General features: G+C 38.3%; 1 protein-coding gene across 2 annotated transcripts in view; it reads left to right on the forward strand.

The window, feature by feature from the left end:
* Window positions 1–21370, forward strand: part of TMCC3 (transmembrane and coiled-coil domain family 3) — a 54275-nt gene that overhangs the window by 24444 nt on the left and 8461 nt on the right. For both annotated transcript variants that reach the window (XM_065641179.1, XM_065641187.1), the window contains exons 2-3: window positions 18430–19328; window positions 20825–20960. In XM_065641179.1, coding sequence (XP_065497251.1) covers window positions 18430–19328; window positions 20825–20960 — 1035 coding nt within the window. The remainder of the gene's footprint in view (window positions 1–18429; window positions 19329–20824; window positions 20961–21370) is intronic.

Here is a 21370-nt window from a genome sequence, read left to right on the forward strand (position 1 = left end):
CGTTGTATAACAAATTGTATGCTTCTGTTGTAGATGTTGTAAAGCTAGATCCGAGCTTCAAGACTCCTTGGCTCAGAGATAAGCAAAATCTAAATTGAGTCAGGAAATTTTGGGGAGTAGGCAGATCCTGTGGAAGTTCCGGGTGAGAGGAAGGTACCTATGTATTACAGGATATATAGATAGAAAAGTGGGAGGGAATCAGTGACAGAAGGAACTGAGAACCAAAGAGTTCACAAAAAATAATACAAAGGAAAGGTAGAAAGTGGTAAGGTGAAAAACCGGAGCTCACGTGAGGCTTCTGCTCATGCAAACAGAACTCATGAACTTGTGCTCAACCAGTAAGCTGTGACTGGAAGCAAAGTGTTTATATGTGGCACCCTCCCATCCTCCAGGATGGAGCACAACAGGTCCCGCCATGTCCTCTCTGAGCTTAATACTTAAAAAAATTTCAGGCCTTCCTGCTTCACCCAAAATAGTGACTGGTTCAGCTTCCACTTGTCAAAGTGGCTACCATCATCATTCGTGGATGCCAACCATGCTATGAATGAGAAAAAGTAAAGACATAAGAGCCTGGGTTATGATTTGCAGGTAGCAGAATCATTATGTGCAAGGTGCCAGATGCCTGTGGCATCAGACTGAGGATGAAATTTCACCTGAGGTGGCTAAAGGAGCTGTGTGGGATCTAAATGTAAGCACAGTTCAAGTGTCAGTGGTTGTCAAAGACACACTTTATTTACTTTTGGCCTAACAGGAGTCCTTGGATGAACAATGAAAGCAGTTGTGACACTTGATCTTCTGTGGGCAGGAGATCACAAAATCTTCATCGTATGAACACATGCCAAGCAGGTTCAGGAGGCAACACTAACCAAAAGGGAAATAAATAGATCGTGTTTTAATACTTGGAACTCGTGATTGGTTTGAAAGAACAATGTGATGATTAGTTTTTGTTCTTTTAATCTCTGGCTCATATTGCCCACCAGTGTGTCTGTGTGCTTTGATGGGGGGAGGGGGAGAGGCAAATTCCAGTGGAACAGATCATTGAGTACATTTGGCATGGCTTTCTCAGTGCAAGCTTTGAGATACAGTTTGTCACTGGCGCTTCTCTTGCAACTAGTGGAGTTTTTCTAGGATTTGCCTTTTTACAGGTCAGAAATACAGTTCTTATCATTCTTGCAGGTTGTGCCAGAGGCAGATACCTAGAACTAACAGCTATGACTTTTAACTTCTACTATTAAAAATGAGAACTCTTCAGAAGGTGATCATAAAGGCATAATACCCCAACTCTGATCATTTTACTCTAAAAATATTTTGACCTTGCCAGACTCACTTGCTGCAAGGGATATTGGCAGGCTGCCAAGTCTCTAGGTAGTCATTTTATGGACATTCGCATGTATCAGTCCCTTACATGACCATCTGATAGTACGTCTGCTGAATCTGTTAGATTTTCTTCTAGTTGCACTGTGAGATTTTATCTGACAGTAAGCTTATCTTGTAGTTGGGTCTTACCTTTCTAGGCTATAACAAAATTTCTCTGGTTGGTTTAAAACTTACATAGTGCTTAAACTGTCATTGCTGCCTGTAATGAAACTGCATACCTTCTGGAGCAATGCTCTTTCCAGGAGGTATTTTCTTTAACTTTCGTTTCCCTATAGGTAATAGTAAAACTGTAAGAAAACGTGTGATCAGTTCTGACAGAAGTTTCAACCATAATGCATTAGGTAATCAACTATCACAATATTGTGATATTTTAAACATAGGAAGACATTTTCATATCTGTTACCTCATGTGACCCAGAAGCCATCTAGAGAACTCGAAAAGCAGAGTCAAAATGGTATTAATTTTTTATTACGCCATGTTGTAAGTGTCTTAAGTTATTTAGCCTCTTAACTCCCAGCCCCAGCTCTGCATGCTAAACAAGAATGCACACACAGAATTGTGCATGAATCTTTTAAATCCTGTATTGTGAAGTCAATATCAGAAAGTAAACATCACCTACATCAAACTAAGAGGGATGACACAGCTTTTCAATAAAAAGCTAAATAATGACAAATAGATGTTTTTACTGGTCTATTTATACTACTTTAAATGTGCTTAAGAGTTGTTACCTGGATATACTACATTATAGTGGTCCCAGCATCTGTGACTAAGCGAACCTGAAAGTGTTTGAACGTGTAGCTGCTTTTATTTTGGTGAATCTTTGGCTTTCAGCTAGCAGACAGTCCCAACGGGCTTTTTCAGTAATTTTTACTGTATCTGTTGCTTTCAGGCTATATAACTTATCTAAATATTGTTAAATTACACAGAGGAACATAACACCTGGTGTGTTTATTTCTGTACTGACCTTTATTTTTATAACACTCTTGTTAAAGCAGTAAATGAACAAGAAACATTATCAACAGCAAGGGAAAAGCCTACAGACCAAATGGGATGAATAATTAACTACATCAGTTTATTCCATAAAATTAAAATGATGCAATGTTGCCTGATTAATACCAGAATTGTATGTAGAGACAGACTTTTAAAATCTTTAGTTGGAGAACAGATCAATTAAAGAAGTGACTTGTCATTTGCTCTGTTGTTTGGCGAGGTCCGAGTTCCTTGCACACATGTTTCTTTTCTGTTGCATGGAAGGTCTTTGGCCTGTGCAAATCACTGAAACTGTATTGTTAAAGTTTTCCAAAGCATTTAGTGAATGTTTGAAAATCTATAAGCTTCCTTCTTAGCCGACGTAGAATGAGCCATTTGGGCCACTTTGAGTTACTGAAAGGTAACTGAAAGGTATTCTTGATTTTTGATTTTTTTTTTTTTTAACGGGTGTTTCAAAAAGATGGGCCCAATTTGAAGTCACGCTGCTTTGAAATTGGGTCCATCTTTTTGAAACACTCTGTAATTTACTACCTGCCTTTTTTTTTTTTTTTTTTTTCCCTCCAAACTTTTGCTTTATTGGAAGCAGTGTTGAATCACAGAATGTTAGGGATTGGAAGGGACCTCAAAAGATCATCTAGTCCAATCCCCCCGCCGGAGCAGGAACACCCAGATGAGGTTACACAGGAAGGCGTCCAGGCGGGTTTTGAATGTCTCCAGAGAAGGAGACTCCACAACCTCCCTGGGCAGCCTGTTCCAGGGCTCTGGCACCCTCACTGAGAAGAAGTTTCTTCTCAAATTTAAGTGGAACCTCCTGTGCTCCAGTTTGTACCCATAAAATCTGCAGGAGCTACTTTTTAAAGTATATTTCTGTCTACACTTAATGCTGATAGCAAGTACTTTTCTCAACTTTGGAGAATAGCTGATACCCTGGAACCAAAATCTGAACTGCAGCTTGGTTGGTGTGTGTAACTCCTGCGTACAGAAGGTGAGGCGTCCAACCTGTTCCTTCCACTCACCGTACATGCCAAGAACTAGAGGGCATAAGCTGAAGTAGCTTCCATTGCAGTTTGCACTATGATTTCTTGAACAAGCCTCTCTTTCTCTGAATTCAAAGGTGTATCAGCAAAAGCTTCTTGACACAGCAGCAAATACAAGTTGTTCTGGGAAGGGAGTCTCTAACATAACCTCTGTCCATGTGACTCCTGAATTTTTGGATTTGGCCATAGTTGTGAAACCCGGACATACGTTGTGGAATTTTCACTGAGGCAAAAGGTAAAAGCATTCCTTAGAAATAATGGAATTGAAGTCGAGGCAAGACAAACTTCACGGATGAGCAAAGAGCAGTAGTTGAAAAGTGGGACTTGCTCAAGGAACTGTTGGCACCAATGGTTTGTGAAAGAGCTATGGTGTGATTTTTTTGCATTACTCAAACTTGTCAAGTAATTGGCTACAGAAAATGAGAGTATTTGTTAGTCTGTTTGTTTAGGAAGAGTATCTGTGCGGAAGTTGTAACGAGGCTAGCACCATTGGCTGATCTCACAGGAGGCATATTTTTGAGGGTTTAGTAGTGGATATAGAGCTTCATCTGCCTGTTGAGACTAAGAAATATCTGATTTATAGATGGTAGTTTATGCAGGTGAAATTACTCTAAGGACATGACCAAATGAGAGATAAAAGGAAAGATATTTAGACAACTTTCTACCGGCTTGATCTTTTAAAATGAGTACTGTGTGTTGGGTTTTGTGTTGCTTTCCCACTTTCAAAGCTTTGAGGTCTCTGGTGTCAAACGTCGGGCTGTTTACTGCAGGATCCTGGAGCCTGTGGCTGAGCAGAGCTCCCTGCTCAGGTACCGAGCTCTGGCTCAGCGCAGTGCCAGGAATCGCTTGGGCTCCAAGGACAGCGTGACTCCCGTCCGCTTCCTTTCCCACTGAGCTCCGCTTTGTTCCTTTTCTCTGTGCTGTTGCTATGACTGAATATGGTAATATGTTTATAAATCTTTTACACCAGAGGTAACCATGTGATAAAGCACATCCTTTTAGACTGTCTGAATAGAAACTTAAGAGAGAGGCGGGGGGAAAAAATCTATTTAGAAAGTTCAAAGGAGAGGGAGGCAAGCAGGCAAGCTAGGAATGGAATATTGATCGCAGCTTCATTTCTAATCAAATCGTATTGGTGAATAGGCTGCTAACATCTCCACAACTCTAAAAATAGAAAAATATAATTGCAGTTTAATATGTAGGAACTAGCATTAAAAGAGAATTGACAACTAGCGTTTATGTCTATGTGCTTTTGAGAAATCCTTTGTTTAGCTTGAACGTAAGCTGAACACTGTTGATAATTTTTTTTATATGCTCAGAATTAACGTTCCAAGCTGCCTTAAAAAGACCATCAGGCTTATTGCAGTATTTTATGGCATAATAAAATAATATGGGGAAGGTAGGTAGGGAAGCACATGACTGAAGTTCTGTATCCTACTTTAAATGGTTCTGTTGTGCTGTAACAGCCAAAGAATGTGGGAGGCAAACTTATGTGAGTTGGGCAGCCTGTAGCTTCATACAGAAATACGAGTGCAACTGTCTGACTATGGCAGTGGCTTGAAAGAGGCTCTCCCAGTTTTCTATGGTTAGGTAAGGGAGGCAGTGACTTTCAATAAGCTGAAAAATAACTCTTAAAAACACTCTGAAGCATCTTCTATTGTTTTCATACACTGGGCAGAGAAGTGTGACTCAGTTCCTGGAAGGTGTAAGTCACAGACAGCCAGTGTGTGTGTGACAACTCGACCAAGCAGAAAAGCGATAGCATGTGCTCTTGTTTCAGAAGTGCATAATTATTATTGCTATCCTGGTCTAGCTAACACAGGTTATGGCTATATAAGAATCTGAAATATCAATTTCCTTCTTGCAGTTTTTGTTAGATATAAAATGAATAATTCCTATTACCATTCCTGCTTAGACAATATAGGTAGCTTTTATGTTTCTTCAGAGCATGCGAAGCTTACCAGCAGTGCTGGAAGAGATTCTCAGTGTAAAACACAGCTCTACACTTAAAGACTAAATTGAAACTTTTGTTTTTATCATATGTATTTATACCAGTTGACTTACCCATCACTGTGGATTTAATAGAAGACACTACTGAAGATATAGCAAAATCTATTATCATTTTAGATTGTATTTTATTAATTAAGCAATATTATCAGTTGTTTTGTCAAGTATCCAGTCAAACTGAAATGCATGGACTGCATAAAATCATGCACTTTGGATTCTGCAGTATGCAGTATGCAGAATAAAGCACTTGTCGTTTGTGTGGTGTCATGTAAATCATCAGTAGTATTTTAAAAAGACAAATTTTTCTGGGATAGTCTTGATGTCCTATATCTCTTTTTGTAAGACTCTTAAGAAACCTAATGCATAGATAGGCAATTTTTGTAAATCTTGCTAAGTATTGTACCAGGTAAAATACAGCCCAGATAAAAAGCATGATTTACGCTAATTTCAGATGAAAAGATGAAGTTTCAAATATTAGATGAGTGAAAGCAAGAAGATTTGAGGAAAGATATAACTGAAAATAAAAATATACAAATTTAGAGTGTGAATAAGCACATAACTGTTAGTGTAGATATTATTTCTGTAGCATGCTATACTTGTTCTTACTTATGTAAAGTTGACTGTACTACAGTATTCTAATTACAATATTAAAGTTTTTTAAAAAAATCTCCGTTTGATTAGCTAGTGGTTTTCATTGATATGAATTGACAAGTTTGCCTTCTTTGTCTTTATCTGGCCATATATAAACATCTTGGTAAAGTAAACTTCTCTGGACTTTAATTATGTGTCAACAAATATTATTTGAAGAATAATTTTATCATTAGCTGAGAGACATTATCCCAGAACAATTAAAAATTGTAAGTATTGCCCTATTCAATTAAACAAATAATCCCTCTGACACCATCACTTGTCCTGGAGGGCTGGGGTGAAACACCCAAAATATCCTTAATGATGCTGAGATCCTAATTAAATTGTGACTCTAAAAACACTGAAAAGGCCTTGATCCCCTCTGTCCTCCTAGATAGAGTTTTAACAAAAAATTTTAAAACACCTCAAAGGCCTTGAATATGAAGGACAGGGGCTTATAGCACTTATCCAAAGGCAAGAAAAGGCAGTCAAAGCCATACAGGCTGCAAAGCTGTCATGGCTTGTCATTTTCTTATGTGACTCTTACTGTTGCTGTTGCATTATTGGTGTTGCCTTTTTAACCCTGCTTGTCTCCTATGACCATTCTGACTTTAGCAGATGAAGAAAGACCAACTTGAACACAGTTTTTTCTACTGCATCTATTCTGTTCTCTGCAGTTCCATGTGCCGTACAACTGTGCAGTTTCTGAGCTCTTTCCAGCAGTCTGTTCAACAAAGTCATTACTGTTTCTTGCCTGTGATTCTCATCTCTCAGTCCTGCCTTTGAGAATGGTTTTTGTGTTGGATGGTAGAGAGAAAGGAGCTGGTTTGATATTGATATTTGTTTGATATTTAATTTAGTTTACGAGCACTGAATTTGTGCCTAAATGTTGTGCATAATATACATTCTCCTGTGTGTTTATATTACATGAAGAGATGTTCCCCAAATGTGCCCTATATGTGGAGTGGCAGGCAGTGAGCTTTGTAAAGAGCCTTTAGTATCTGCAGGAGTTCATTCTGCAGGAGTTCATTCCACCCTTGACATTTTAGTTCTGGCCAAACAGAGATAGCTGTATTTTCAGTTTGCAAACATCGCTGAGAGGAAAAGTCTGCTTTCGTTTGCCAGTACTACCCTGGCAATACATAACAGTTACTTCTCAAGCTTATTCAAAATGACATCAGAGGTTTTGTACAGTACTCTCAAAATTTTGTGAATCCCCATTAAAGGCAGTTGTTTGAAAAATAGTTTCATTCTTTACCCCTAAAACTTAAAAGAATTGTGATTTGACACTTTCGTTGCAAGTAATATGGTGACATAAGTATAATTTAACCTAGTTTATCTTTCAAAATTGTCTGAATTGCTATCTCAAAGTAATTCAGTTTAATAAATCTCACTAATTGGGGAAGTATGTTCTCAGGATAGGAATATTTTGAAGACTAGATAAAAATTTTACTTTAGGGTTTTATTCCTCTCTAATTGAGTGAATCTCTTTGATTTACTTTTCAGTTAGGCAAACCTTCTGCTTGGTTTTTAATTAATTGATGTTATCTCATTGACTTGTGGAACTTCTGTACAGTAGTTTCTTTTATGGGCTGAGATATCTTCTGTAATGTGCATTAGTATTTGAAGTGTATGGTGTATACAAAAATTTGAAAGAAAAAGGAAAAACAAGAGTATGGAGATGACCTATCACTAAGTACAAATGGTGAATTATTTTACTTCAATAAAATTGATATAACAGCTTCAGCTGAACTTGGTTCAGAGAGAAAAGACTGATAGGAAAGTTGTTTGTATTTTTTTAAAAAACAACCCCCGAACCTCTCACAGGAATGATTCCTGCCAGTACAAACTCATAAACATTTTAAAAGATTGTGTGAGAAGCTATTCAAAATCATGTGCTATGGACATAGTGTTTTAATGTACAGTGATTCCTTCAAGACACTTCACCTAAGAGTTTAATTCAAAATTGTTGTAGGCTTCTAAAAGGATTTTATTCTTTTGCGACTAACAAATAGGCAGTTGTTGCGCACACAAAACATTTTTCTAGAGAGGACACGAAATATGAGCTGAAGTTGTTCAGTCTGCTGTGTTGCTGTTACATGCACGTGGAGCCTCTTCAAAAGGAGGATTCTGGGAGACACGCTTATCTTCAAAATGTGTGCTATTTGTGTCTATTTTTTTTCTGGAAAAGTTTTGTGGATTTTTTTGTGGTTTTGTTTTTTTTGGTGTGTTTTTGTCTGTTTCTTTTGGTTTTGTTTTTTTCCTGAATTCATATTTAGTTTCAACTATTCGAATTGATTGTGAGGTTGTAAACTTAATATACTGTGCCAAGAGCAGGCTTGCCAGAAGGTGCACATCAGCTGAAACATTGCTTTATTTTTTTTTAATGTATATGAGATTTTCTGTGGACTAGTACTTGCTTGTAATAATAATTTCATGTATATTTAAAAGATATTTATAAAAGCATATTTTAATACTGTACATTCATATAAATAAGAAGGTAATAAACATACAAATAATACTTGAAGACATTTCCTCCCGAGTAAGGAGAACTGTTATTGTTGCTCTCAAGAAGATTTGGTTAATTCTGTTAATAAATGGAAAGCATCGCCTGTGACCCAGTTTAGTAGTATAGTCACAGCAGCAGAAAACCTTATTCATTATATTTTTACTTTTCAAAACAATGCTATTTATATTAACTTGAGGGATGATGTTTCATTTTCTTCCAGGAGAAAGATATATAAAGAATACTGAGCAGGAGTTTCTTGGTGGTTCTTTTGTATAATGCTTTGTATTGCACCTTAAGTGAAAAGAAAGGAAAATATTTTTGCAGTTTTAAAAAGAGAAGTAAATAAGAAAATGCTTTAAATTTCTGTTGTTATGGTCTTCAGCAGGTAGAGGCTTCAATCTGTTGAATCTGCAGAGAATTTTGGCACTTACTGCACTGCAATTAAGAGGTTTGCTCCGGAGTTTACTCAGAGCAGTGTTAATCAGTTATGTATAGTAGCTTAAAATACCATTATTGCAGCAGTGTTTATGAATAACAAATGACCTGTATAATAATGCACCTGTGTGGTTCCAATTTTAGCTGTCCTTATCTTGCATAATGAAATACAGTTTTGTTAATAAAAATAATTTAAAACTTTTTTTTAGTATAAAGTAGGCTTTAAAATAAAACCTTTCATCTCTCTTTTCTGGGCTTGTCGTCTTTGTTCTTTTCTTTTTCTTTCAGTATATGTAGATCATGAAGTATGGCCAAAGGTCTTGATTTTTGGCGGCCCAGTCTCCCTGCAGTTCTCTGCCTTGGGGCTTATTTCTGGTATTGGGTACAAATATGAGCCTTGGATATCAGGTGTGGGACAAAAAAAAGATATGCGTAATGTGGCAAATAGTGAAAGTTTGCTTGTATATTGAAGTAACTAAGCTTTAAAAAATAAAGTTACCTTGTTAAGAGATGTACTAGGTATCATGGAGGGGTAAATAAAATGCTCTTCAAAGTGGAGATCCTTTCCTGAAGAATAAGGGCAGAGGTAGGGAGGAGGAGTGGGGAAGGAGCGACCTTGTGTCCAGCACACTTGCACGTTCCAGAGGTTGGTTTGTTTGCTGCTGGCACCTGGAAGGAGGGCTTCCAGGTATTGAACTTAACAGACAAGCAAACCTTAGAGCCCCTCGTGTCTTAAAGTTAGGGAGATGGGAGGAATGTCAGGTATGTGTGAAGTCTTAAAGAGGGATCAAAGCCACGGCTGTAAGCCTTCCAGTAGTTCCCATCAAAGTGAAAAATGGCATCTCAGCTGTGTAACAGCCTGTGGTTGTTAGTCACGTAATGTAGTGAAGCAGACCTTATCTTTTGATTAGGCTTTCATATCAAAAAATGAACTAAAAGTCCTGTGTATAGGCAGGACTGCTGATGGAACAGAAATGTGTTTTCGAAATTTTAATTTATCAGCCTAGTGTGGAGAGAAGCAAGGGAAAAAAGGCAGAAGCAAGCAGGCTGCTTTGAATAAGTGACTCAGTTCATGTACAGGACAAGATGTGATTGTTTACATGCTCAGGATGTGCTGCTGCAGCATTAACGCAAATGAAGAGATCTTATGCGTGATGGAGCTATTGTTCTCGTTTAACATAAAATAAAGACCCGCGTCTTGGGTTTTTTGCGCACGGTGGCTCGTCTGTCGATTTAGAGTGTTTTTTCTCTGAGTGGTAGTACTTCCAAAATTCCTCACTACCATAAAGTCTAAATGTTCCTGGTACAAAATAGGCTTTATATAAGTGTTGCCAGCAAAAAGCAATAAAAAGTAATTAATTGGACTTCCTAAAATCAGTGTTGGGTTGTGGATTTGATTTTTGTAGATCTATAAATCACATATTTAAAATTGCCTTTAAATTGTCAGTATTTTGGGGAAAGGAAGACTTGGTTGACTATTAAGTTAGATGTGCAAGTTATCTCTCTGTAACTGAGGGCAAGAAACTTCATAATATTCCTTGGAAGTCTCTTATATGATTGTACAGTTCCAGGAGCTTGGATTTCAGGAAATGCTTAGACAATCTGAATAACAATGAACATAAGAGATGACTGTGAAACAGAAAGAACCAGATGGAGGGGGCAGGTGACCTGTTGTAGCTTTATCAACATGGAATAGATAATTTGTGGTGTGAAGTTAGCCAAGGGAGTGCTATGAAGGAAAGCACACTCTAAATCACAAGTGGTGGGAAATCAGAAGCATATGCTGTGACTGTGAGAAGTGGTTAGTCATGATGGGGATGTGGCTGGCTTTTCCTCAAATTCTCATTCATAGAAAATGATTTAATAATTGAAAATGTATTGCAGGTGGCTTGTCACAGAGTATTTCACAGTATTCTGGAAAATTTCATTCTTGCTGCCTGTTTGGATATATTTAGAAGAAGAAAGCTTATTACTGAATAGGAGGGGAAGAAAAGCCATAAAGGCTGGAACAGGGAGGAAGGGAAAGCACTTATTAGAAACACCAAAGTGAGTTGAACAATTAGTCTAGAAGAAGAGATACAGAATGTCTTGCATCACTCTTCAAAAATGTGTCGCCCCCACACTGATTCATGGTGGCTGCATTTTGAAGGATTTGCATCAGGTGAAAGGCGCTCTCCTTCGGTAGGAGTGCAGGCTTCTCACAAGCACCTCTCCATTTCCCACCCATGTAGCAATATAAGGAAATACTTGGGAGCCTCAGGTGCTATGGAAACCTGCGACAGAAGAAATACACACATAAAAGTGGCATTTATTTTGATTTGAGAAGTTAGGAGAGAGTATTTTAATGACTCCTCCTTAATTATTGGCACTTATCAGAAGAGTGGAACTGATCTAAAGCAAAATAGTTAACTGTGGGGTGTGAAGCCTACCTCTTGCCTGCTTAAGATCCTTAAGCATAGTAAATCTGAATATGTGTTCATCACTGTGTTGTTTTCCCTAGCCGTGACTGTGATTTTTTGGTTTTGGTTTGTTGTTTGTTTGTTTGTTTTTACATGACTGTCTGTTGAAGTCTGCAGTGTCTAGGCACAAAAGTTGTTTGTGTTGGAACTGGTTTGCTCATGTCATTTTTATGCTGTGGAACAACCTGGAAAAAGGACTGAGAGCGAGTCGTGACACGGGAGACTTTCCAGTGGAGATCATTGGGTTTTGAAGGAGCTGGTGGTAGCAATGAAGCAGAAAACTGCCTCTTCCCCTCATTGTTCTCCCATTGTTGGTTTAATCTGAAATAGTACCATATCTAAAGATTTATTTACACACGAGCAGTGACCTAGCTAATTTGGCCTTAGTTCAGTCCTTTAACCAGCAATTAGATAAAAGGTCATTTCTGGGATACTTCTAGTTTGAACTGAGCATGTCCATAGGATTTGAGGCAAAACAACATTTGTGTGAACCTGGCTGCTTGAGTTGCAGGTTATACATGGCTATTTGGCATTGAACAAATTATAATAGACCAAGAGAGTAAAAGCTGTCCTTCTATTAACACTAAACTTATGTTTATATGCCTTCTTTGGCATTGCTTTCTACAGAGTTCGTTTTAAAGCATTTTGAACTTTCTTTGCTTAAACTAACATTACAAGTACATTTCCATCTTTCTTGAGGTGCCTGTGCTTACAGTCTCAACTCTGTGGTGCTAATAAAAAGAATTAAAATGGAGGGAAAGACAGGTGATCAAACCGACCCTGAGAAGGAGTGGGTTCTCTATCTGAGGTCTTGCCCGGTATGCTTAGTTGCTTAGTCTATATCTGAGGTCTTGCTGAAGTTGCTTAGCACAGCAACTGAATTTTTATAATTACCAGACCACGTTGGCGTAATGGGGAACATTTTCAGAAGTATCCAAACTCTACAGGTTAGTTTGCCTCTGTGTTATGCCTTACTTGTGAAATGGCCTTGAAGCTCCCCAGCCTTTAAATATTGAAGTGCAGATACCTGCCAACTGGAATAAACCCCTGATGTGTGTTAGTGAGATGGTTCTTGCAGCTTTAATGTTTGTCTTTTTGGTAGGTGATAGATAAACTGCTGATGGTAAAAGGACAACCTTCTGTGTTATTTGACTCCATCAGCATTTGCCGGGTGGTCTCAGACAATCAGTTGCCCCGCATCTGATTTCCCTGGTAAAAAGTATTTTAGAAGGAGGGTTTGCCATCTCTCTCCATTCCTATACTCTCAACCCTCTGCATGATTATTAGTATGATGATCTGAGTGTAGGTACTTCTAGATATTGCTATTAAGTAGCTCTAAAAAAAACATGAGCAGAAGGTGTTTTGCTGCAACATACTGTACAGGAGTTTTGGGGGCTGATTTTATATAATTTAAAGCCTTTTATGATGATTAAGCACTGTTTTAAACCTTCCATTAAGGATTCTTCTCCTGTGGGTTTTAGAAGGAGCAGTGAATTTGAAAGAGATTGTAAAACTCTCTCCCTAAACACAGTCTGCTTTGGAATATCCTGAAAAAGTAACAAAACCTCCTCAGCACGCTTCTTTACCCATTGGAACCCCTGTGCTTCTGGTATATGTATACTTCTTGAAAAAAAAGATAATTACTCCTGATAATTTTTGTTGCTATTGCTAAACCCTAAAAGCTTTAGAGCTGCCTTAATTCTATCTTGTATGTTTTTTATGGGATTCTTCTTCTAAGTGCTAATCAGATACCCCTCTAAAAGTCTTGCAAGATAGATTTAAATTGTCATCATAAGCTTTTGTTTAGCTTGCACAGCTATGGCTGGTGATGGTAATGATGTTGTTTGGGAAAAGAAAAAAAAACCAAAACCAACCAACCAACCACCTTTAAACTGGGCTTATTTGAATAAGTAGATCACTTTGTGTCTTCATGGTTTGCTTCTGTTAGTGAGGCAACTCAAAGACGTGTGTTTTCTGGAGCCTGATGCGTATATGCAATGACTCTCTCTTGCCAACGCTTTTTCTCTGTGCTTCTTTCAGCCACTTCTTAAAAGAGTATAAAAGAAATCAATGAAATAAACAGCAGAATTCAGTTTGACACCTAAACATAGGTAGGTGGCTGAGCTCTCTCACTTGTCAGTGGAGGGCCATTGACACACTCAGTGGAACGGAGGAAATGATTCATCTGAGCAGCCATGAGATGTGTGCTCAAGGGTGGTCTGCATGCTCCCTATGCTCTATTCACTACAGGTATCTTTCTCCCAAATGGTTCCCACCCAGGATCTTTGGAGAAGAAATAACTTTCTGCATCTACTTTGCATTTTGCAACCAGAGCATGTAGTGGCCAATCTACATAGGCTATTAAGCATGATGTTCTCACCTGTTCAGCAGTTCCTGTCCACATGGAACCCCTTCCCAACAGTCTTAACCTGTGGCTCTGAGCTAATTGTTAGCATGGCCTGCAAATCTGAGCTTCAGCTTGCTTTTGCGAACAGTAAGTCAGAAAACATGTGGATCATTATGATGCCAATAAAATCCTTATCCTTGCTTTGGTGATTGGATTTTCAAAGCATTATTGTTCTTTTTAAATTGTGGGTTTCCTCTTACCCAGCCGTTCCCTTACCATTTAAGATGGCAAGTATACCTGTCAGTTCATGCATGATGAAAGGTTCCCAGCAGTGCGGCTGTGGTCGTTGCACTGAGCAGTTATTCTGCCATCCCTTTTGAAACTCTGGACTTTGGCTTGGGATGGGCTGCGTGAACAGCCTGGCCATGCAACCAGGGATCTGCTTGGCTTCTTGGAAAAAAGGGGAGTTGGGGCAGAATAAAGTTGCTTTATCTCTGAGAGTTACCTATCTAGTCATCCGTAGCATCCGGCTCTGATGCAGGCAAGAAGCCTGAATTGCTGCAATCCTAAATCACTGTTTTTAAAAGCTAGTCTGTAAGCAGTACAAACATTACAATTAGTTCTCAACTGGGTTGTAGCGAAGTGCATATGTGAACTGCTCCATAAAATGCAGTGGTTTCTCCAAGTCCCAGATTTCTTCTTTCAAGCTAACATCAGCTACGGCTATCCCAGTAATCATGTGCAAATTGGTTTTTCACTGTTTTTCTTAGAAGGCAGATCCTGGACATGTCTCTGGTATTTCCTCAGACTCTGTGCTGGTGCATTGCATTCCTTGTGTTACTACTTGTCTTGGGATTGTTTCGACTCATCTCTTGCTCATCATCTCGTCTGTTGCTAATCCCCAGCTTCGTATTAATTGTTATCATGATAGGAGAGATGAATGATGATTTCATTCTGTTTTCTTTAATTGCTCCTCACTTCCAAAAATATGGCTGGTCCCAGGTAAATCGTTTTGGCTATTGGGGCCACTACTGCGTGTATATATATTTGTTTGGTTTGTTTTGGCAACCATAATGAAAATCTTAAAAAACCAAATCAATCTCTCAACAACTTCTTTATTATTAACAGCTTGGTGCCCTTGTCAGGTGCTGGTGACCAGAGAGTCACAGAAGGAACAAAGGCATGGGTGGCATTCATCATTTCCTCCCATAGCACAGCTGGAAGAGCACTTCTGTACTTTGAAGGAGATGTGCGCTCAGCCTCCTGCGTGTGGGAGGATTCCAGTCCACATAACAGGAGAATGATAGGCCACTTGTGTAGACACCTGGCTCCTCCAGTGTCTGCTTGCTTCTGATTTAAAACAAAACAACAACAACCATAGGCCCTAAAAACAAACCCTCTCCCCTGCAAACCCACACAAACTCAACCGACCAACCAGAAAAACCCACAAAAAACCCCAACAAAAACACAAACAAACAAAACTGTTCCACCAACAAAAAAGTATATTACATCAAGAGAAGATTTCAAGAGCTTCTGTTGCTTGGCCCAGCTTTATGTCATGATGGCGAGAGGACAACTACCATTTTGGCCAAATACAATCAGGTAGAGAAATGTCTTGGATATGAGTATTCTGTACCCTTGGTGAGCTCTGAATCCAGTAAACTAAAAAACTACTTGTGGTAGTGTTTTGGAAATTTAGACACAGTTCTTTTCTAAACTTTACTGAATTTAAACTGACCCTATGATTAGTTTTACTCATTTCAGAAGCAGGTTTGCCATGTGCTAATTGATTTCCTGAACTCCAAAAGCAATGCAGCTTTCAGCAGATGTATTCCCTCGAATTCCCTCTTTTGATCTCTGTTGATGCTGTGACCTTGAAGTTCCAGGAAGGCAGGGGGTACATGGTGATGATAGACCTTGCTGACCGCTAGAGACTCTAGTAAGGGAAAGGACATAAGGGAGAAGGGATCTGGTTTGGGCTTATATCCAATTATTACAATATATTTTTAGACTATTTTGTACTAAGGAAGTAAACACTTAATGCTGTGTAAAGGTTAGAGATAGACCCACCCATTCTTGGAATTATGTACAGCTTGTCCTGAGTGACATCAGTGATGGATCTGTCTTGTGTATATATGCAATTCAGTGATTTATTACAGTATAATTTTGTGCCAAAGCTTATCCAAAAATGTCTTAGGTTGTTTCAGGAAACTGTTGTTTTATACTGAGCTTTTTATCTTTACCAAGTTTGTCCAGACCCAGTAAATCCATTTAAAGAACTATTTGGAATATGGAGTACAGATCTAGTACGTAAGCTTTTCAGCTCTTTGCCTTGATTGCTTTTCTTTGCTCTATGAGCCTTTGAAAAGATACAAGTATCCTAGGTCAAGCTATTTTTGCTTATATTAAATGCATATTTTAGCCATGAGTGTTACCGCTTTACAGTACTATGAGTGTTACCACTTTAAAAAGTGATCTTTAAAAGCTTTTTTTATTAGTAGTTATATTTCTAAGACTCGTTCAATTTAAAAAAAAAAGTCAATAAAAATGGAAGTTGGTTTTGTGATTTTTGTCATTCTTTAAATTAGGTATCACCCCGAATATAGAATGCCATCTGTGTATGTCATATCTGTGCAAATACTAGGATGAGATCTTGTCAATAAAGTCAATTTTCTGTGAAGCACGTATGACTGATGATACTAGATCATATATAATTTTTATATATTAATAAAAATTGCTTGTACCTCTTTTTAATAATTAAGCATATGGCTCAATATCAGGTATTTTTTACAAACTGGTAAAGTGCAGAGCTATTAGGCCACAGCACTGGTTTAATCCTTGGAATAGATTCTGAGTCTTAAAGGTCACCATTAACCAATATTCTTCAGAAAATCTTGTCAACTCCGGAACTCCTCAGTTTGCATTTTTCAAGTGTCAGTACAGTAGAAAAATAAAAATTTAAAAAAAAAAAAAAGTACTGTAATCCTCAGTAATTTAAGAATATAAGGTCAGAGTAGAGATGATCTTGTCTCTGAAATGGTCAGATGCAGATCCAATTTTATGGCTATATTATCCCCTCTGTGTTTTTAACCCATCACGATAGACACCGGGCGAGAATAGTTCTTCTGATCCAACTGTGCACGATGCCTGTCACTAACAGTAGGACACCGTGGCTGGTTCCTGAGCCTGGATTTTGAGGGCAATACAGGAATGCTGAAGAGACTTTCCAGGAGGGTCACCAAAACTGTAGAGAATGGGGAAACAAACCTTATAGCAATGCTTGATGATGCTTTTGGGTTTTTCTAATCAAGAAAACAATTGACGACTGGACATGTATGTGTGCATAGGTCTTGCTGCAAGTTCTTCAGTATTGTAGACAATAATAAATACTGTAGTTGGAAATCAAACTATTAACATAGTATCTCAGGCATTTTGAAGCAATGAGTAGCAAAGCATTTTACAAATGCATCTTTAAAAGATTATTTAATACAGCTTCTGCCTTGTCTCTGCAATGGTCTTGCCTGATAATTGTATTATTCCCTCTGAAGTTAAAGCTCTGAAAACCCATTATGGCTAGAGCATTTGTTAAGCAGTCTCTACAGATATGATGTTGCGACAGCTTTAATGAAATGTGCTTTCTTTGTCACAGAGGCCAACACAAGACGATAATAGGGATGAAGCTATTTCGATTAGATCATTCTTGTCTCATGCCTCCTCCATGGCTTTGACTTTATATGAGGAAATACTTTTTATGTTTGTATCAGACTATCTTTTCTTTCTGTTGCGGAAGATGAATAATCTGTTTTGTTTGTGTTGTGACCAAGTTGCCTGATTGTTTTACTTACACTTCCTGAGAGCATTGTTAAGGTGTACAGAGCCTACACTTGAGCAAATGCGGTTTTCTTTCCTGAATCTCTTACTATAAGTCCCACTCAGTGAATTTTCTATTAAAACAGACTTAGCCACAGCAGGTAAAACTGTTGAGCATCTTCATGAAGCATAGAAAGTCAAATGTGGGCCAATTCTTTCTCTATGTTCTCTGCACTAAAAACTAGCAGCCGCTTCCTGCTGAAGCATGCAGTAAATTTCCAAGAATGTTCAGCTAGTTGTGCAAACACTTTGAATTGTGTGATGAATTTGAATGGGAGGAGCGTGTATCAAAAAAGGAATTTAACCTGGTAAAATATACCGAATTGTATAACACGGCTGTAGAGGGGAAAATCTGTTTACATCTCTATCAGTGTTTGACGATTTCTAAGAGAAAGATGGAGCGATTATCAGTTATAAGCTCTTTAAAACTCTTAATAATAAACAATATATTTAGGAACCTTTCCTAACTAGGTGTTGTTCTGATTTTGTGAACTACTGTAGGTAATCCTGAAAAACCATATACTTGAATAATTTTCACTCTAATTCATCTTGCTGCTTTTCTAATAGAGACAGGCAGTTCCTTGGGCTGTTTATCAACCTATGGAAGTTGAGAAAAATGCTCCTCAATTTCAAAGAAAAGTTAGTTCTATTTTGCTACTATAAGCTACTTTATATTTTGTACTTGTCATAATTAAACATGAAAAAGGAAATGGAAGGTTGGATTTTAATAAGTAAAATTCAAAATCTGTTTATCTCTCATTTTTCTCTCAGGTGGAAAGACATGACATGAATACCTTGAGTTTGCCGCTTAACATTCGCCGTGGAGGCTCTGACACCAACCTGAACTTTGATGTACCAGATGGGGTCCTAGAGTTTCACAAAGTCAAGCTCAGTGCAGATAGCTTGAAACAGAAAATCCTCAAGGTTACAGAACAAATCAAAGTTGAACAAACAGCTCGAGATGGAAACGTGGCTGAGTATTTGAAACTGGTAAACAGTGCAGACAAGCAACAGGCTGGGCGCATTAAACAAGTCTTTGAGAAAAAGAACCAGAAATCTGCCCACTCCATTGCGCAGCTGCAGAAGAAATTGGAACAGTATCACAAAAAGCTCAAGGATATTGAACAAAATGGATCTTCCAAAACTGCTAAGGATACCTCCAAAGATAACTTGAAGGATATTCAGCACGGCAAGTCCCGTACCTCTGGGCATGCAACAGAGAGCAGCAAGTCGGGTGTGCCCGGTGTATCTTTGACACCACCCGTCTTTGTTTTCAGCAAGTCTAGAGAGTTTGCAAACCTGATCCGAAACAAATTTGGTAGTGCAGACAACATTGCTCATCTCAAAAATACCTTGGATGAATTTCGGCCAGAAACGAGTTCTAGAACATATGGGGGCAGTGCCACCATTGTTGCCAAACCAAAATATGTTAGTGATGATGAATGCTCAAGCGGGACCTCTGGGTCAGCAGACAGTAATGGGAATACTTCCTTTGGTCCTGCTGCGGCAGGTACCCTGGACAGCCAAGGAAAGCTTTCCATGATTTTGGAGGAACTAAGGGAAATCAAGGAGACACAGTCCCAACTGGCTGATGATATCGAGAATTTAAAAACACAATTTAAAAGAGACTATGGCTTTATTTCTCAGATGTTACAAGAGGAAAGATATAGGTATTTTTTTTTAACTGTTTTCTTGAAATGACTTTTGAATGGATGTAGAAGCTATTTGGAAAGTGTAAATATGGGCATGTGCTTGTGTGTGTGATATTTCAGAAATAAGGAAAAAATATTCCAATCAATATTTGGTACCAAAATGTTCCACTCCTTCCAATAACTGAAAATACATGTAGAACATTAATATTTCCTGTCAAATGATGTGGTAGTTCTTTGCCTTTTGTTGAAGGCTTGTCAGAAAATTCTCTCATTTGACATATTGCGTGATGTGAATACTGCATACAGGAGATGCCAGTTGTTTTGTAACTGGTGGAAGGATTCTGATCTATTGCGACTTCAAAATCCTAACCAATCTATGGTGTAGCAGAGCTGACATACAGCTGATAAAATAGACCTTTCAGTCCTGAGTACCTTGTCCAAAGACTTCTCAGACACATTGGGATCTTGTGGATGCACTGTCACTTTGTACCCTGCTGTAACACACAGCTATGAAATATAATCTTAAGTGCTGTAGCAGAACTTCCTCTTGCATTTGTTACTTGGCAATTCATTCCTTTATCATCCGCTGTGGGAAGCAAGAGATGTTGTACAGAGGGCTTGCACCTGGTGTACCTATATCCCAATTGTCATATTGCTTGTTAAACTTAAGTGTTGATTCTTGAATTCCTTACTACGCTAATGGGCAAAAACTCAGTACGAAATGCAATATTTAATGTTTCCCATGTTTAAAGTTCTTGAATACAAGAGAAGGCTGAATATCAGGTGGTAACGTGAGGGAGGAAGGAACAGAGTGAATAGAGTCCTGAACTCAGGACTTGGCTTCAGGAGAAGGCAGAGTGGCCCTTTCTGACAGCACCCTGCCATTAAAGTCTCCAGCCTTCTGCCACTGTTTCCACAGATAAACAATTTTACCTCCATCGGTTTTTGTGTCAACCTCGGTGTTTGCCTTTGTGTGTTAAATCAAGGTTCAAACTGACAAAAAAAATTTCTGGTTTCCTGATGGTTTAGTTGAACTAGTTTACCATGTAGAGACATGCCAGAACACGCTGGACATGAATGGCAGGACCTTGCATTTCTGTTTGAGAGGGGATCCAGGGAACATATTTTTGCTTTCACTACTGGCGAGCTGTTAACTGGTTCAAGCTTACTTATGAAACCATATCTTCTTGTCTAAATGAAGAGGGAGAAATGGAAAAATGTGACTTGGATACCCTTAGCCACTGTTTATAGTTCATATAATTTGCCAATGATGTACAAATATTTGCTTTTTAACATCCACTGCCAGCAAGAAACACTCAAAAAAGGCCTTCAGTTCACTGAATAAATGCTTATGGAGAGTTTCCAAAGTTTTTACTGATTTCTCTATGTGCTCTGTAATGCCAGTCACATGAATCCATAGTACACTAAGTTACCTTTTAAAATGTGTAATTGCTTTAATGATTTAGAATTACTTGAATAGAAGGCACTAAAATTAGACCTTTTTTCCTAATAAGATACGAAAGATTGGAAGACCAGTTAAATGACCTCACTGATCTTCATCAACATGAGACAGCAAATTTGAAACAAGAGCTAGCCAGCATAGAGGAGAAGGTGGCGTATCAGGCATATGAGCGATCACGAGATGTTCAGGTACTTTTTCCTTATCGTAATCTTCCAACATTTTGTAGAAATTGTGTACTGTAATACTTTCGTCCTTGTAGGTAAGGAATCTGGGGAAATATTTAAACTTGTGTTTTGTCTGTTTTAAGGTAAAAACCCAGCACATTTAATTGGTGACAGTCTCCATTTGTTTCAGTGGATTCAGAATTTTATCTGTTGGGATTGATAATATAGCCTAGGCAGACTTGTGGATGAAGAATGGCCTGGTTTAATTTCTTGCATCAGAGGAAGAAGGAATTGAGTCTCCTTGTATTGTGTAAAATGCCACTTTTTACAATGTCCTAACACAAACCTCTTGCTCAGTTTCAACAACATATAGCCATATCATTGGCAAGGTTTATTATAAATTGAGTGTAAGGTAAAAAGAAAGACAGCTAATT

This window comes from Caloenas nicobarica, chromosome 1 (genome assembly GCF_036013445.1).
Source record: "Caloenas nicobarica isolate bCalNic1 chromosome 1, bCalNic1.hap1, whole genome shotgun sequence".
Taxonomy (NCBI): Eukaryota; Metazoa; Chordata; class Aves; order Columbiformes; family Columbidae; genus Caloenas; species Caloenas nicobarica.